At 47.0% G+C, this 17,343-nt stretch overlaps 1 protein-coding gene across 4 annotated transcripts in view; it reads left to right on the top strand.

Moving 5' to 3' along the window:
- Positions 1 to 17,343, top strand: part of Pcca (propionyl CoA carboxylase, alpha polypeptide) — a 401,509-nt gene that overhangs the window by 383,148 nt on the left and 1,018 nt on the right. For all 4 annotated transcript variants that reach the window (XM_005374054.2, XM_013516015.1, XM_005374053.2 and 1 more), the window contains exons 22-23: positions 4,686 to 4,826; positions 15,154 to 15,231. In XM_005374054.2, coding sequence (XP_005374111.1) covers positions 4,686 to 4,826; positions 15,154 to 15,231 — 219 coding nt within the window. The remainder of the gene's footprint in view (positions 1 to 4,685; positions 4,827 to 15,153; positions 15,232 to 17,343) is intronic.

The following is a 17,343-nucleotide window of genomic DNA, read 5'->3' as shown; positions in this document are numbered from 1 at the left end:
CCGGGCTGTCATTCTGCATCTTTACAATAGTTTCTTGGAGATAAATTGTTGTTGCTAGGAGTGGACTGCTGGGCCGTCTGTGCACATGGCAGAAAGTGTATTGTGTATGGTTTTGGACCTTGGTATGTTACCCCTCAAGTGTTAACGGCTAACTCACAATTCTAATACCACCTAAATGTTTTCATTTACGTTTAGTGTTTTTCTCTGCTTTTCTGACGTGATTTTTTTTATCTGAAAACAGAAACAATTTATTCTATATTGTGCATGATCAAGTTTTCAGAGTTCATGCATGAAAGTATGAATGGGGCATCCTGAGATATTCTTCATGGTAAAACAATGTCAGAAATTTTTAAAAAACCAATCGCTTTCCATTCAGAAATCTATTTGGCAACTTTCTTTTTAAGTGATAGCACAACAGCAGGAACATTTAAAAAATGTTCTTAAAGCTTTGTGTGAGAAGTTTATCCAGAAAGAGTGGCCCAGGTACTTAAGGGTGAAACCTTTTATGAAATAAGATAATCCACTAATTTTGACCTAAAACTGATATTAAAACAATATTTAAAACAATATCTTCCAATTTAAAGATACCCAAAAAAACACCCCAAAGCAAAACAAAAAACCAATTTCAAGATACCATTTATACCTACTATTTGCAGTAAATGAAATCCAAGTAACTATGAGATTTGATGTTTTTAACGATGAGTCATTGTCTAACTCATCATTTCTGTCACTTTTAAAATAGTGATCATTTTTCCCAGCTTTGAGTTGGGAAAGTGGAAAGGAAGATGCAGCTTAATGTTTAAGCCTTGTGGGGCCAGAAGGTGTACAACCTGGAAAAGGAAGAGAGCCTTTGAAAAAAATGTGCCTGCCTCTATACTTAGGAAGGGGCAGATGTAGTTTTTGGCTAGTGCTTCAGGATCTGAAAATAATTGATGTAAAATAACTTACAGTAAAGGTTCATCACTGGCCCTTGACTCTTCGATATAGCTTAGGTGGTCAGTAATTGAAATGAAAAAACATCAGTAATTGACCGCACATATCCTGGTTGTCATTGGAAGAATGACTTGGAAGTGGAAATAGAGCTGAGCCCACTTTAAGAGGTTCTGAAATTCCAGCTGAAGCCACCATATGTAAGCAGACCAGAGACATGGCCTTGTGAACTGCCACCGCAGCCATGGGGTCTGTACAGCTGCTAGTCCATCTAGAGATCTTGGAAAGGAAGCCAAACATGGATTTAAACTACATAAAGAGCCGGTGTTCTAAATGAACCTCACACCCAGCAGGATGGTGTTCTGCTGGCCCACCTGAGTGGGACGTTTCCCACAGGAGTGGCGCTGACTTCTGGGTCCTCTCCAGTACAGGTGGGCAGGTGCCTTGGTTAACTAAGTGCCATTAAAAAGTGTCAATCTCTGCTAAACCAGGACTAGCACCCCTTCCCACCTTCCTCAGGCCCCAGGGAAGAACTGTGTGTTAAAGACATCCCATCATGTTCCTTTTAATTGTCCATCTCTTGTGGTTTTCTGCTTGTGCCTTTTATGTCTGCTGTGATTCGTTTTCTTCCTTTGAAACTTTTGGAAGAAATTTTCTTGTTAGACATGGTTTCCCGTTGTAGATACCATAAAGTTAATTGGTAGGAGACCCAGGTTGGGGGTGATTTTACATAAAGGGCTTATTAGCTGACCTCATTCCTTTCCATCATTGTCACATCATGGACTGAGGAGCTGGTGCGGGCCAAGCCCAGGGAACACCTGTTCTCTGCTCCCACAGACAACAGTGAAGTGTTTGCAAGAACTTTCTGTTCATGTGAAGGTGGTTTGGGGACCAGCTCTCTGAAGTTCCATCCACTAATGAGCCAGCCCTGATCAATGCCCGGCTGCATGGCAGCCCAACCCCACCAACAAGCAGCTTCTCATCCTTCAGCTGCTTCTCTTGACCTGTGCAGGGTGACATCTTTTGGAGCCTGCCTCTCCATCCTGTCTTCCAGGCCTTGGATTCGTCAATCGTGAAAACGTCAATCGTGGTTTTTCTGCTGAAGACAACAGCAGAAAGTCAAAATCTTACCTCTGGGGAATTTTGCACACGCCTGCGGGATATTCAGTGCCCATGCAAAAAACTGAACTTGGACCCCAGAGTCACCGCAAGGCACTTTCCTGAGCTCTCTCACCTAGCTGACGGCTCTGGGTTCTCAAAGAATCCAGGGAAACCAAAAGCTAGCAGTTTTGATCCTAAGTTCTGAGAGCCCTGTGTCTCTTCTTAAATGACTTCTTGGGGTATCAAAGGGTTCCATTTCTCACCCGGCCATTCACATGGACAGCCCATAGGTTGCACCCTGCTGGGCAGCATCCCTGCACATGCCCCATGCCCTGCACAGAGGCCTCCAGAGGCCGCTTTGAGAGGGTGTTTGTGTGGGCACACGGACACAGGCGGTCAGGACAACATCAAAGGTAGTCTTAAGAAGAGAACCTTCTCTCTGCCTCCCCTCTTTATATTCAGAAAGGTCACTTCTAAGCCAACTATGTGCAGCAAGGCTTCTCCTGAGGAGTTTACTCCACTGTTATTTTTTACTTGTGATTACAATAAGTCGCTTATCCCCCAAACAGATTTAAGAACAATAAACAAATACAAAAGAAAAAGAACATCTCATCAGTAACAAAGACTGCATCTAAAGGCATTGAGTTTGATGACTCTTTTACATCTCTTTCCAAGCAAAGCAGGAGCCCTACAGTGAAAGGAATCCAGAAGATATGAAAATTATAAAAATAGTGAAAGGATCCAGTTTTAGTCCGGATTTGGTCATTTCTGGGGAAAAATGGTGTTGAATACAGTCTTAGGACTTTATTCAGGCTTATTTGTGCTATAGCTAAAATTAGTTCTTAAGTATGTGTGCTGTGGTGACAGACCATATATTATATTCTCTTCAGTGTTTACAGATAACTTTCTTGAAATCAGAGTATACACTTTGAAGTCATATTGTGCAAAAAACACGGGGAAAAATCTGCATATTACATTGAAAACTGACAAGGAGGTCGATGCTGACCAGACCAATAGAAGGAGCACCCCAGGGTGATGCCTCCTTGAAAAGTAAAGTAACTTTCCATTAACTCTCAAGCTTGTAGTGATCCTGGATTTTCCTGTCCAAGGCAGACAGAGCACAGATACTAAAACTGTGCAATTTAGCCCAATTATATCCCCCCTCTCCTCCTGTACCCCCCCCATAGATTTAATGAAGGACTGGAGGTACAATTCATCGCTGATAAATAGTCCCTCTGCCCAGAATGTTTATTAGACTGACAGCAGCATGCACTCTCCTTGCTTTTTTCCCGTGCCACTTAAGACTCGGATGAATTTTAATAGGAGCAAAAAGCTTTTATTTGCACTGTAATTTCACTTAAGGATCATATCCTTCAGAAACTGGCAGATGCTTGTATGTCTTGATTGCAAAACATACACTCAAGAGTAAAGAAACATGCAAAAGATGTTATTATTCAACCTGTCATGGTGTCAAAAATGTACTTGGATCCTAGGCTCCCAGAGCTCTTCATTGCCCCCCCCCCCGCACCCCTTCCAAACAGGCCCTGCAAAGAGCCCGTTTTCAGGTTTCTGCATCCCTGTACTGCATCACAGGGTGACCGGGCTTGTCTTCCCACCCCCACATCTCTGCCGGCACCCAGCTCTCCTGCCATGCACCAGAGCTGCCTGTGCTTGTCTCCCCCATGAGACTGGATCTGGTGGGAACCCTGAGATCTTTAAGTGGTGGCTCTGATTTCCCAAGGAACTCTTCCTCAGACCTTTTTATCTGATAGAGCAAATTGTGGCTCATCTGTTTATTTGATCTAAGATTTTTTTCCCTGTCTAGTAGGAATTCTCTTTATTAGAAATGTTCTGTTTGACCAGACTTGCCTTAACGTACCCCTGAAAGCCACCTACAAAAGGTACCGTGGAAATACCTGGTTGTGCATATGGTTTTCTCTCCTGTTTTCAAAATCTTGATCTGTGGTCTCTCACTCTGGAAGGCATTTTTATTGTATCTTATCTTTATCTTGTTACACCAGAAGGACTACATGATACTGTGCCTAAAAAGAAAAGCACGCTTTTTCTTGTGAGTGTAAAATTTTCTGTCACTGAAAAATATTTGAATTTCAAAGATTGTTTTGCCCCAAATGAACACTGAAACCCTTTGTCTTAACTTACTGATACAAGCAGCGCAGAAGCTCTCGCAGGTGCGGGTTTGAGACGGCAATCTGCTGCCATCTACTGGCAGGCGTTCACAGTGTCGCCACCCTTGTCCCGTTGGCCACCCAACTCTCAGGGTCTACCTTTTTTAGGATAAATTTATAAACACTGCAGAGAATACGAGCAAAATTATCGCTATTTTCTACTCATTTATAAAGTTTTCTGATTTTTTTTTCTTAAAAATCTAGGCTGATTATTATGTATCACTGATTAATAACTGGAGTAGTTCTTGTTTCAAGAAATTTTAAGAATATAACTGAGTCACAGCGGATGCCAGAAAGAAGTTAATATATTTTGATGTTGGATACAAAGATTTTACATTTGACTTAAAGGATGTTATTGTAATTTTAGTAAAACTAAAACTGATTTTGAATATGCAGTATTTCAGAGGGAAAGTTCATCATTTAGACACCTTTATGGTTTTGTTTTGTTTTGTTTTGTTTTCCCTCAAGTACAAGGTGCACATCTTAACCAAGCTTGCTGCAGAACTGAACAAATTCATGCTGGAGAAGGTGGCAGAGGACACGAGTGGCACTCTGTGCTCCCCGATGCCTGGAGTGGTGGTGGCCATCTCCGTCAAGCCTGGAGATATGGTAAGGCCCTGACTCTCTGAGGACATGCTGGTCCCAGACTTCCCCTTAGGTGATAATGGTTAGCAGTACAACCATGCCTTTGCCGTTCTTTCTTGACTCGGACAAATAGCCAAATAGATTTTGTGCATTCTTTGTCTACCCATTTCACATCTGAATTATGTCGGTGACAATACCTCTGGGCACGTACCCTCCTCCCAGGTGATCTGGGAGTGGAGCTGAAAGAAGGCCGGATGCATTCTCTTACAGCCTAAATCCAGTGTTTTGGGGAGTACTTAGGTCCCTCTTTACTCCCCAGCACTTTAAGGAAGCCTCCTTAAAAAGTCTCATGCTAATAAATAGCCTTCCATTGGGGAGCGTTTTGCATGATTTCTGGATTAAATGCCTAATTGGGAATGAGAGTGAAGGAAAGGTTAATTCCATAATCTGTATAGTACCAGTACACTTCCAGAACTTGGGAAATAAAATTTAGGGTCACAGTTTGAAGTTTTGACCTTGTGACACTAACACACAAATCCAAACCATATTAAAATGTCCTGGCATGCTCAGTTTTAAGATAACTTGCAATGGATGAGTTGGTGAGGCGCGTGCATTTTCTCAAAGCACAGACCAGTTGATTAGCAGCAAAAGTGAAAAGAAAACAATTTAAGATGCAGCCAGGTTTCTACAGGTATTTAAGTCCTTGCATTTTTATTTATGTGTAAGAAAACAGCAGCTGAATACGACGGACTTTCGTGGCTGTTGGGGTGATGCAGTTTTCTATCTCAGTGAAATCATGGGAGGTTTCATCTTTCCCTAGAAAGACTATATTAAAGTTCCTCCTGATTTCTATATTAATGCAGATGTTACCCTCTTAACATTCAAGAAAACTCATAGTTGGCGTTGGCTTCTAGAAAAGTATTTACAATAAAGGAATATTAAATAAAAATGACCAGGTTCATTTGTTATTGATGATCAGTCCTGAAAGTGATGTGTGAAGTTAGAAAACTGACAACAATGGCATTACCTGGTGACGTGGAAATAGAACTGCTAGCTTTTCTGGAAACACACAAGAGGCTAAGTAGTTTTGAATCCTTACATTTACCTTGAGGGAAGGTCTGGAGAAAAACACTCACCACAGTTGTCTAATTCTGGATGTAGGGTTTGGGAGAGGGATGATATGGGACAGCGATACGTGTGTGTCAGCCTTGCATGTGCCTTCCTTCTGTAGGGTTAGGGTCATCAGAGGAGAGCTCCTCGGTACCAGTCAGCAGTCACCGCACGTTATCAGAGCAGTCAGTGGAATCTTCTAGTGACTAGCTGGCAGGCTGGTGAACAACTGAGGGGTTTGTTTTCTTCATTTTTTTCTTAATGTTTTCCTAGAAGCCATATAATCTGCACATTGTCAACCTGAGCTTGTCAGTCCTAATCGTGCGGCTTTAATTAGAAAATCATGTTTGTGCTTTTTTTTCTTCTTGGTAATAATAAGCGTTTGCCTTAAACCCTCACTTTTCTAACACCTGGGCCTGAGCGCCTGCGCAGGCCGAGGCGGGCGGGGAGGAGGGGAGGCTCCTGCCTCAGCATGGAGGGCTGCAGGGCAGTCCTCCCCTCCCCACCTTCCCAGCGTGCAGCCCCTGCGGTATGCGGTACCAGCGCTGCAGAGAGCTTCCAGGGCCAGACCAGGGCGGTCTTCTGGATTCCTAACAACTGCTGTCTCGTGGGTCTGGCCTTCAGACTTTCCATTTTCTGGTTAGTAGCTTAATGTGGGAAAGCAGGACGTCTAGGAAAGGTGATATCCATGCTTGTTCATTGCAGTAGCTCAGACAGTGAAGACACCCACTAATAATTAAGTATGGGTACTCAAGAATGGTTTAATTTGAGAATCCACTGATAACACTGTGGAGAAATGGGATCTATCTCTTATCCGTTCCTTAAAGTCAGAGTTCCTGGGGACTGCCCTGATTGGCCATCATCTTGGTGGCTGTCATCTTGCACTCTCGTACCTGGGCTGGGCTGGGCAGGGCAGGGCAGGCGGAGGCGTGTGTGTCCTTTACTGCCTGTCTCTGGGGCCTTGCAGAGCTTCCTTTCACAGTCTGAGCTGTTGTGTTGTGATGAAATGGTGTTTTCTCTTGAATTACAATTATTTGTGAAAAACATGTCCCAGATTGCTGATGCTGAAACCAGAGTAAGGAGTTTAAATTTTGGCTCCTACAAGAACATTTATAGTCCAATTGTTCCTTGTGTAGTAATTAAAACACAAGAACTTTTCCTTGGACCTAGGGGAAAGTATTCACTTGAGGCCCTTAGAGGAAAATACCGCTTGTAACATTTAAGGTTTGGGGGTTTTAAATTATTTTAACACTGCAGGGCATGTTGTGTTTTTCTCAGCAATAACAATAGCTGAGTGAAGTTCTGCTTTTATCAGCAGAAAGATAAAGAAATCTATCATCTCTGTATTTTCAAGGAAAATGAGGGCTTGAAAAATAAAAGGAAGGACCTACAAGCATTCTGTTTTACTTTGAAACAGACTTTATAGCTTAAATTCCGGCAATCTGTAATTTTTATGTTGACCATAAGTAAAATTTGACAAATCTTAGGATGGTGGGTCTGACAATCATGTTATACAAAAGCATCACAATAAGTCATAACTAATCTGTTCTGTGAAGTAAACAATTTGAACAGAATTTAAAAGCCTCAGATTTGAGGTGGCTGCCTAAATATAAGAAGTGCAAGCGCCTGCCTGGCAAGCGCAAGGTCGTGAGTTCGGTTCCTGGTACCGGAGAAAAACCAAAAAAAAAAGAAATACACTTGGAGGGCCTGGTGTGTGGAGATCTGAGAACTTATCACATGAAACATTTCCCCTGCCCTGAACCCTGAGGTTGTGTGTTATTCTAAAGACTCTTTTAGGCTTCCCATGCAAAAGTTCTAGGCGCTTTTCAGTCTCTGTGACATACTGTTTGACATTAAATGTGACAGCAAATCATTTTTTACATGATTATATATATAATAGTTTTTAATATGTAGATATTAGTCTGAGGGAAAATGGATACTAATATGGAGATACTGGTATGCAGTAAAATGCATATAAGCAAATAAGTCATAAAGTAGCTGTAAATTACTAAAATCACAAGTCACAGACTTTTTGTTTGTGTTTTGGCTTTTTGAGATAGTCTTGCTATGTAGTTGAGGCTGGCTCTGAACTCACTGTGTAACCCAGGCTGGCCTTGACCTCCAAGTGATCCTCCTGCCTTAGCCTCCTGAGTGCTGGGATTACAGGCCTGCACCACCATGCCTGGTACAAGTCACAAACTTAATTCAGGAAAAAAAAAAAAACTAGAATCATTTTCATGTACCTCCATATATGTCTACCAAAACGGTTTCTATACTGTCATTTGTGCGCGCGCGCGCGCACACACACACACACACACAGACACACACAGTGCTGTTACAAACTGGGAACACACTGCAATCAAAGCTAGCACTTTTATGACTCATTTAATTTTCTAAACTTCTATCTTTATGATATTTTTGAATGAAAATATTTAAAACATCTATTTTTTCAGAATAATGGTGAAATAGATTCTGTCCATATGTTAACATTAAACTTACAGCTGCTACATTTATTGCATATTTTTTTGGCTTTGAATAAAATGAAGCCATTATAAACACATTTGTTTTGTTAGCTGTTTGATATCAGAAACAAAACAGTAAAAAATAGCCAACCCAAGGAGGTATTTTAACATTGCATTTAGCGGACCCCTCAGTTCCGTTTGGATTCTGCAGTCATCCCAGATGCATCTTATGTAATGTATCAGAAGATTAAGATACAACACATACGGCTGCGTACCCATTTACATCTCTTTTTCTCAGTTTGTGACTCCTTTGTGAAACCAAGAGCGGCACGAGGTACCTGTTCTCTTCTTGCCATTCAGCGCATTCCTATTAGCAGGACAAGTTCTGGAGTATTTTTGTGGGGCTGAACTAAGGAAGATCCACTTTGTATCCTTTAGCAGGAGGGAAATTGAGCATTTGGGATCAGTGTGTGTGAGAACAATGCCTTAGGCAGGAAATGTATGCTGGTGAAAACCCAGTGTTTCAGTCATTAGTACACCACTCGGATTTCACCCCTGCTTTTCCTCCTGGCCTGTGCTCCCTGGGGAAGGGTCCCCGCAGGTGGGCGACCATGGCCCGGAGGTGCCCCATTATGGAGCCTGACATTCATACTTCCTCTTTTTTTTTTTCAAAGCTCTTGCAATTGAATTTATACCCAGTCTTGGAGACTGGCAAGTGAACTTGGCAAAAAACTTATTTTTCATTTTATGAAGAAATAAGCTTTAAAAACTCCTTACTCTTAGGTATTCTAGATGAGAAGAGCTGGATTGGGTGGCTGGCATGACACTCAGTGCCTCATGCAGCCCAGCTGCAGGAATTGCACCTTTCTCTGGCAGAGGAGCTCGTCTGGCTGATAGATACTCCAGCTTCCGGTTGCCTTATTTATAATCATAAAATGATGGCAACAATTAGACGTGCATATTTTATAGCAGTAAGTAGTAATGTTTTTCTTCATTTAAGGAATTTTTATAAAAACTGGACTTGTGTTGGCCTGGCCATGATCTGGGTTCCCTCACCGAGCTCCCGGCTCACGCCCACAGGGAGTCCCAGGAGGAGTGGAGGGTGGCCCTGCGGTCCCAGAGCCAGCAGCATGTTACCCATGTGGCCTGTTCTCTCACCGTCCCCAGAGTGAGGGTGCCCGGAGGCCTCAGCGCCTCAGAGGGCTTCGGCAACAGTTCTGACTTCTGCAGTCGCCTGGGTTTCCTCCCCCGCCCCCACTTTACACGAAGATGGTGGAAGAAGCACACGTTTCTCCTCCAGGAAATACCAGGGCATACTTAGCAGCTATCCTAGCAGCTCAGAGAGAGGAAGTTGGGATAATCAGATTCCAGCCTGCCTTTCACCCGAATCGAGAACTGCCTTCTCTGCCTCTTCGGGCCTCAAAACGCGCTGCTGTGGGGCACCTGTGTGCTAAGTGGCGCAGTCTGTAAAAGTGTAATTGAAGGATTTTCGTTGGTGTGGAGTAGTCAGCCGGGCTGACCCTGGTCCCTGGTTTTCGGGGCCCAGTGCAGCAGAAGGGGAGACCGCAGCAGGCCGGTAAGCCCTTCGAGCCTTCTGTCTCATTTGGCAGAAAAACACAGAATGTAGGGAAACAAAAGGAGGTTCCTTTTTCTATCGAAATCCGTGCTCCCCCCTCTCCCCTCCCCCAGAAAGGGGACTCAGTTTTTCAGCTGCACACGGCGATTTGGTGCTCACTCTTGCAGGGAAACAGTTGCTGTCTGAAGAGGCAGGAAACAGTTTTCTTTTAATTGCCGAAATCATTCGGAAGTGCTTCATGCCCCGCTTCTATACAGCAGATGCTGTGCATTAATTGGCCTGCGTAGAAGTGACCCAGGGTTCCGTGCAGCGGGCCCAATTTTAGGCAGAGGGTTTAAATAGCTTATTTATTATTTTGTATAATCTGGCGTACATTATGTGCTCCTGCACGTGTCGTGTTTCATGGTCTGCAGTTTCTAATATCATGTGGGTTTCAAAACCTGTGTTTCTCTGGTAATGTACTAGCAGCAGGTAAGCTTAAAATACCATCCATCAGGAGCTAATTTTTTATCCAGATACTCCAATGACTGATGAACCTGTCTTTTGTATGAATGTTTAGCACAGTAGAAAGCCATATGCCACTGGCACCGTTTCCTCGGCATTCTTTACAGTTGCTAGAGAGCGGGCTTCCGAGGGGGACCGGCCCGCCGCCATTCCTGTCCTCTTGCCTATATTAAGCGCCAGCACCCTTAAAATGGCTCTGCTTTCAGGCCACAGGAGAGGGTAGGAGCTGTCTTAAAGGCAGCCTGACTCCCGTAATGATTTTCTTTATCAGAAATATGGCTGCACACTCTTAATAGGGAACCTTGTTTTGTTCCTCCCGTCTGTTGCCAACAGACCTCAGCCCATTAGAAGGGCCTCCCTTGTGTGGGAAGACCACAGCTGTTACTGTAAATCTCATCCAGTCACTGCATCGCCCCCATTTTGTGGCTCTGAAGGATGAAATTGAGAAATGGAATACTGTGCAGTCATCCTTCACATCTCCAATTTTAGGCCTCTGCCATCATTTTCATGCTTTTATTCCAAATCAAATAACATTAGTGGGCCACACCACCTTCTGATGAGTGTCTGGTCTCAAGTGCAGGTCTACTTTTGGGGTCTTCCTGTTATGTTCGGTGCAGTCTCCCCCCTCCCTGCCCTCTCTTTTCTTTCCTCCACTTCCTTGGCGCCTTCTTGGGGGCGAAGGCAGTTTGCAGTGATCCATGTTGCTAAACGTGTCCCAGTCGTGGTGTGTTTTCCGAGAGGGGCATGCGCAGGAGAAGGCTCTGCGTCTTTTCATCTTTGTGGAAGGAGTGGAGAGGACTCGGTGGAAGGAGATTGGGGGCTTTAATCAGAAACAAGATGTGGCTTAAATCATTAGCACAACAAAGCGTACTATAAGCTTCAAGATAAAAGTCTCTGGGGAAAGAGTCCTCTGAAAATAAATGGAACTTGATAGATTTCCATATCATTTATAACTTCCCTTAATTACACTTGGAAGACTTGCCAGTAAAACTGGAAAATTGGCAGCCTCTATCCATTAGAGTCATTTTGCCGACCATGGCAAGCAGCTGGCTTTACTGGATTTTATTTCCCATCACTCACAATTAATCATCAGCTGGAGATGTCTGAAACTCCTCAGCACAGAGCAATGCCGGGTGGCATCCGGCCTCCTAAACATGTGAAAATCTGCTGAGTAAATGGGCCGAGTTCCCTCTCAGGCTTACTCATTTGGGGGCAAGGCTGGCTCCTGCTTAATGAGTGCTGCTCTGATAATCGGATGCGAATGTGAACCTTGACCCCATGTCAGAGGAGAGGACGCAATAAGCCGGATGAAAGATACAGGACTCAGGCCTCCAAACTTTGCACCAATTAGACAGGGAGCAGAGAAATACATCAGGCCGAGCAGGCTCATCAGAAAGACTTGCGAGGCTTGTGACCATTTAGTAAGCCCAACACTGGAGACATCCTGTCACAATCATTAAGTCCTTATCAGATGATTCACAAAAGTGTTGCAGAAGTGTGCGCGCGCACATGGGGCAGAGGCGGGCCCTGCCAGCATGCTGTCTGAGACTCTGCAGGCCGAGGGGCTGCTGCTCTGTGCGCCCAATTAATGCCTGGCTTCCCGAGCACCCAGGTAGGCAGAAGGGGCTGCCTTGGGGGGCTGCTGGCCAGCTCGCTTACACTCTCGGGTGCGCAGCTTGTCCTGCAGGGGCAAAAGCGGCACGAGCAGGCAGGCTTGCACAGCCAGAGGAGACGGCAGACCTCCTCAGAGCTCGAGGCACCTCCTGGTGCGGGCCAGTCCTGGCCTGGCATCTGCCCGGGCCCTGGAGCACGCTCCAGTGAAGCCACTGCCCAGCGCCAGGCACATGTGCTTTGTGTGTCTACCGCTGTCTTGTGTGCGGTCTGTGCTGTTTGCTTCCTTGACTTGATTTTTCAGGGGTGAAATATGTTGGAATTAGATCAAGCGTGTGGTACAGGTGTGTGTTATGTACATGTGTTGGACAAGACGTAGCTCACTGTAGGATAGCAAGGAACATTTTGTAAGAGTTTCCTTTTGGGGATGACTGAAAGAAAACAGTCTATGAAAGAGACTGCTCAAAGTGACAGAGCAGAAATGCATGACTGAGGTTCCCCTCCTGACTAACTAGTACAAGCAGACAGACACAGTGAGAGGGGGTGAGGGTGGTGACAGGCGGGAGAAGCCGGGTGCCACGTGAGGCTCCGCTCCTGTGACTCGGTGCTGTGCTGGGGGTCAGGCAGAAGCTGGTGTCCCAGTGGACTGGAATTATTTTCTTCCATGTCCTTTTAATCACACCGCCAGAGGAAGGGACTGTTACCTCTGGGACTTTCTACTTCTCGGTGTCTCTGGCTAACCCACAGGTTTTGTTTATCTGGTTAATGACCTGGCACCTGGCACCTGTAGACACGGGTAGGTCAGCGCTTTGCAAGTCCCTCATGTTATGGCACCCAGAGCCAGAGAGGGAGGATGGTCCGGGGGAGCCAAGAGCTTGTTACTGTCCCTCCCTTAGCTCCTAGGCTGTAGCAGGCTTGGAGGGGACTGTGGCCTGGCCTCCTTGTCCTTTAGTATCATAGTTGTGGACACGTCAGCTGGCCTCTGTCCCCTTGACATAGCCGCCAGCAGTCGGCAGGCTTTGTTTCTTCTTCATACTTGCAGAAGCAGCAGTAGGGACTCTTGTCAGCCAGCAGGTTCCAAGCAGTAGGTGCAGGGGGGTGGTCGGGGCAGGGGCACATCTGCTGGCAGGGGTGCCAAGAAACTGAAGGGGCAGGGGTGAGGGTGGGAAGATGGGACTCTGCAGCGCCCACAGAGGAAGACGGGCTGGGTGTGCGTGGAGCATGTGCCACAGTGGAGCTCGTCCATCTGTGAAGGGATCTGGGGCCGAGGCCCAGAGGTGAACTGTGTTTTGGATAGAATTTCTATCAGGTCCACTCCCCAAAGGGCCCCCCTGCCCTGGGGCCTGGGTGTGGCGGGGTGATTTGAGCCCAGCAGCTGGACCCTTGGCTCTGTCCCCGAAGCCACAGGTTAGGCCCACGGGGCCCTCCTCCGCTGAGCTCAGTGGCAGGGCCGCTTTGGGGGCTCTACCCATCCCCTGCCTTCCTTGGTCCCTCCCTGCCTCTGCAGAGAGTAGAAAGGTCTAAACCGAGGACCATGAGGGAGCAGCTGTCCCCACACCTCTGGCTGGGACACTTGTGCCAACTCGGCACTGCCCTTGCCCATGCCTATGCCCTGCCTGTGAAGAGCAGCACTTGAAGGTCCCTGGCCTGTCCGTGGGATGCAGATGTCAGGTGACAAGAATCAAAAGCGGCAGTGAGCACAGCTCCTCTGAGCCTGCTCACCAGCAGTGTCTCCTCCGTGCCAGCTCCGAAGCTGTGGCGTCCCCTCTCTTCCTGTATTTCTGTGCCAGGAAAAAGCAGCCCACCACCTGAACAGCAGAGGAGAAGAACGCACGGGGCTTAGGCACTGAGAGCTGCCAGCAAGACAGCTTGGCAGTGGCGGGGGGGGGGCAGGCGGGGGCTTGGAGATCATTTGGGGACTGCAGGAAGGAACATTCTTCATGCTCTTCTGTGCCACTGGCCAAGCACAGCCCAGTGGTGTGACTGGCCCCGAGCTCATGCAGCATGCCCACCGCACTCCGCCGGGCCTCATCTTGCAATGTCAGGGACTAGGAGGCTGTGTCCACAGAGCTCAGGGAGATCTGGCCCAGGTTGCCGATACCTACCCATCGAGGCCAGAGAAAAGTAAGAGCAGCTTTTAGTCGCAGTTTTTAGTCCTAGCCAATTCCAGTTTAATGCCGGTGGGTCTGTACCCGACTCAGCCTGCATCTCCCTCATAATAAAAGGCAACATCAGAACACACAGCTTGCGTGAGTGCCTGCTGCAGCCCCCGGCTCCCTGCAAGGCCTGGGCAGAGCTCTGAAAGTCATTTCCAGCACAGGAAGGTGCTTCTTAGAGGCAGCCTTGTGGTCGGCACTTACGTGTCTTACAGAGGCAGGGACTGTGGTCCTTCTGCCCCTGCACCAAGCTGTTCCCCGCTCCCTAGGACAATAGTCAGACATGACTGTGATGACAGCTTTACTGAGACGTAATTCAGCGCTCTGAAATGTACGATCCAGTGGTTTTGTCTAGAGACTTGTGCAGTGACCATCATGATCTTTTTTTTTTTTTCTGATATAGGCTCTCACTATGTAGTTCAGGCTGACCTTGAACTGAACTGGCAGTGATCCTCCTGCCTCAGCCTCCCAAGTGCTAGGATTACAGGTGTGTGCCACCATGCCTGGCAGTCACAATTTAGAACAATTTTACCACCTGAGAAGAAACCCTGTTATCCCCAGTCCCGGACAGCTATCAGTGTTTCTGTCAGTAGAGATTTGCTATTCTGGACATTCCAGGTAAGTGCAAAACATTCCAGTCTTGCAAAACCTGTTGTAATTCAGAGGTGCCTCTGGGAATCGCTCCAGGTGGCGCTCCCGTCCACCTCCTGGCTCCAGTATCAGGTTTTTTCTAGTGAGGACTCAGTGATGGAGGAAATGGCCTTGCCCTGCCTCTTAAAGGTGAACTTGGAGTGAGAAGGCCCGAGGTTGTTGCTGCTGTTTCAGTGAATGTTTTAGCACTTTTGACAATTCCTTAATGGTTTCATTCTTGGGTGTTACTGGAAAATTAGAATGACTTTAAAATTTCAGTCCATTTTTAATTCATTTTTCAGGTAGCAGAAGGTCAGGAAATTTGTGTGATTGAAGCCATGAAAATGCAGAACAGTATGACAGCCGGCAAGACTGGCAAGGTATGCCCCCAAGTTCCCAGCGGCCCATGCCACTCTTGTGACAGAAGTGCAACTTCCAACTTTGAGTCCCACATAGTCTGGCCTGAAAGTGACCATGGAGGTGAGCCCTGGCGCCTCTCCTTTCCCTGGGGAGGACACCAAGACCAGAGCTGTCCTTCCTGCACTGCTGCTTCCCTGCCTCACAGAGCACCGGCCTTCCAGAGAGGAGTTGAAGAACAGTCGTTCTTCACCTTAATGTCTTTCAAATTAAGGGCTCTTTAATTTTTAATGTTTACATCTGTCTTCGAGGCAGTTAGTTATCTGAGACTTAGGTGACACAGCAGGAAACAGTTTTACAGATTGCAAAAATTAATGTAACACTTGCCACATAATTTCTCCACGAAGAGAACAATTCAATTGTAGATCAAGAGGAACTGAAACCCCTTGTGCACACGTGGGGCTTAAAGATGCATCAGTCCGAAAATTGGCTAGGAGTGCAACTTTTTCAGTGTATTGTGCTCCCTGAGGGAAATGGGAGACCTGTGAAGCGGGCACGTCACTGTTCCGCCTGTGGCCGAAGAGATGCCCTTAGTAGGCACAGCGGAGTGTGACTGGGCGGTGTGAGGACAGTGGCAAAGGCTGGCTGGGTCCTGTGCCGTGGCCTCACCGTGGTGACACTGGGTGCAGCAAGAGATGCCTCTCGTCTGTCACACAAAGCAGCGAGAGCCTCAGGAAGGCCAAGGGCACCTCCCGTCTCCACCCAAGGAAACAGGCCCCCGTGTATGTGGGACCCCACGCGGCTGCGGGGCTGGCACGGGTGCCTACCGCTGTGCCGTGTCTGTGGGGTTGGCGTGATTTGCAGGGTGCTTTGGGAATCTTTTCTAAATTTGATGTTTTAAGAAGTGGACAAGAGAATGTGCATGCCTGTTTCTATGAAAATTGTTTTTTCTTTGAGATGATTTAACATTGATGTTGCACAGTGTCGTGGAATTGCCATTCCACGCTGAGTACTTGGCCTGGTTTGGGGGGACCAAGAGTGGCCATCAGCTGCAGGCCAGGTCCCCTGTGTGGCCAGGCTGAGTGCTGAGTGGTAAACAGCAAAGCCCATCCACTGGGCAGCCCGTCCTTGTGGCTGGGCCCCTCGGAGCTGCTTCTCAGGGGCGTTACGGGTGCGGCCCTTCCTTTGGCCGAAGCCCTGTAAGCGGAGACCCTCCTATCCATTCCACTGTGTTCCCCATCCCCAGATCTCAAAGCAGCACCACCAAGGCACAGCCAGAGTTGGCCCTGGCTAAGTCTAAGGCTGACGGTTCTTACCTGGGAAATTCATTTTTCCCTCCTGGAGAAAGGTTTACAAGGGAACCAGATGCCCTAGTAATTGTACCATCATTAAAACCTACAGTAGTTATATAACTGTTGGAAGGCATCAAGGTTATAAAAAAGCAGCCACCTAGCCAGGCAAGATGCGGCATGCCTGTGATCCCAGCTACTCAGGAGGCTACAGCAGGAAGATAGCAAGTGGAGGGCCAGCATGAGCCTTGGAGAGACCATCTCAAAAACAAAAAATTGAAAAAAAACAAAAAGGGATGGAGGGATGAGGGTGCCCCCCAGCCACACAGCACTGCCAAAAAACAAACCAGGGCCGGGGATGTAGCTCAGAAGCGCAAGCTGCCTGCCTGGCAAACGGAAAGTCCTGAGGTCGAGTTCCACTACCAAAAAACCACCCACCATCCCCTTCAGTGCAAATGACAGCCTCCAGGTGAGCCCTTCGAAGTGTTCATTGCACAGGTTCGCACTGTTCTTGAAGACTGTGGGCTCAGATTTAAGAGAAAAGTGTCTGTGTGGTCTGCCCACTGTGGAGGGGCAGGACGCAGGCAGGGCAGCACCCTAGGCACCCTGGCACCGCTGCTGTTGGGCTGTCACCCATGCGGCTAGTTTGGACTGTTCATGTTCACCCCAGGCTCCCTCCAGGAAGGAGGTGCGCGTCCCTTACGCACTGCAGCTCCCTGCCTGCTCACTCTAAACCTGAATATGAATCCGGACAAGCCCAATGTGACTGCATGTGGGAACAGTCAATAGAATGAGAAGGTGCAGTTCCAACACCCCGCCACGCCACCGAGGGCAGTGGAGGGCATT

The sequence above is a fragment of the Chinchilla lanigera genome, unplaced genomic scaffold (genome assembly GCF_000276665.1).
Source record: "Chinchilla lanigera isolate Chin_1 unplaced genomic scaffold, ChiLan1.0 scaffold00003, whole genome shotgun sequence".
NCBI classification, from domain to species: Eukaryota; Metazoa; Chordata; class Mammalia; order Rodentia; family Chinchillidae; genus Chinchilla; species Chinchilla lanigera.
Note: the sequence above shows the minus strand (reverse complement) of the source record. Positions and strands in the feature narration are given on the sequence as shown.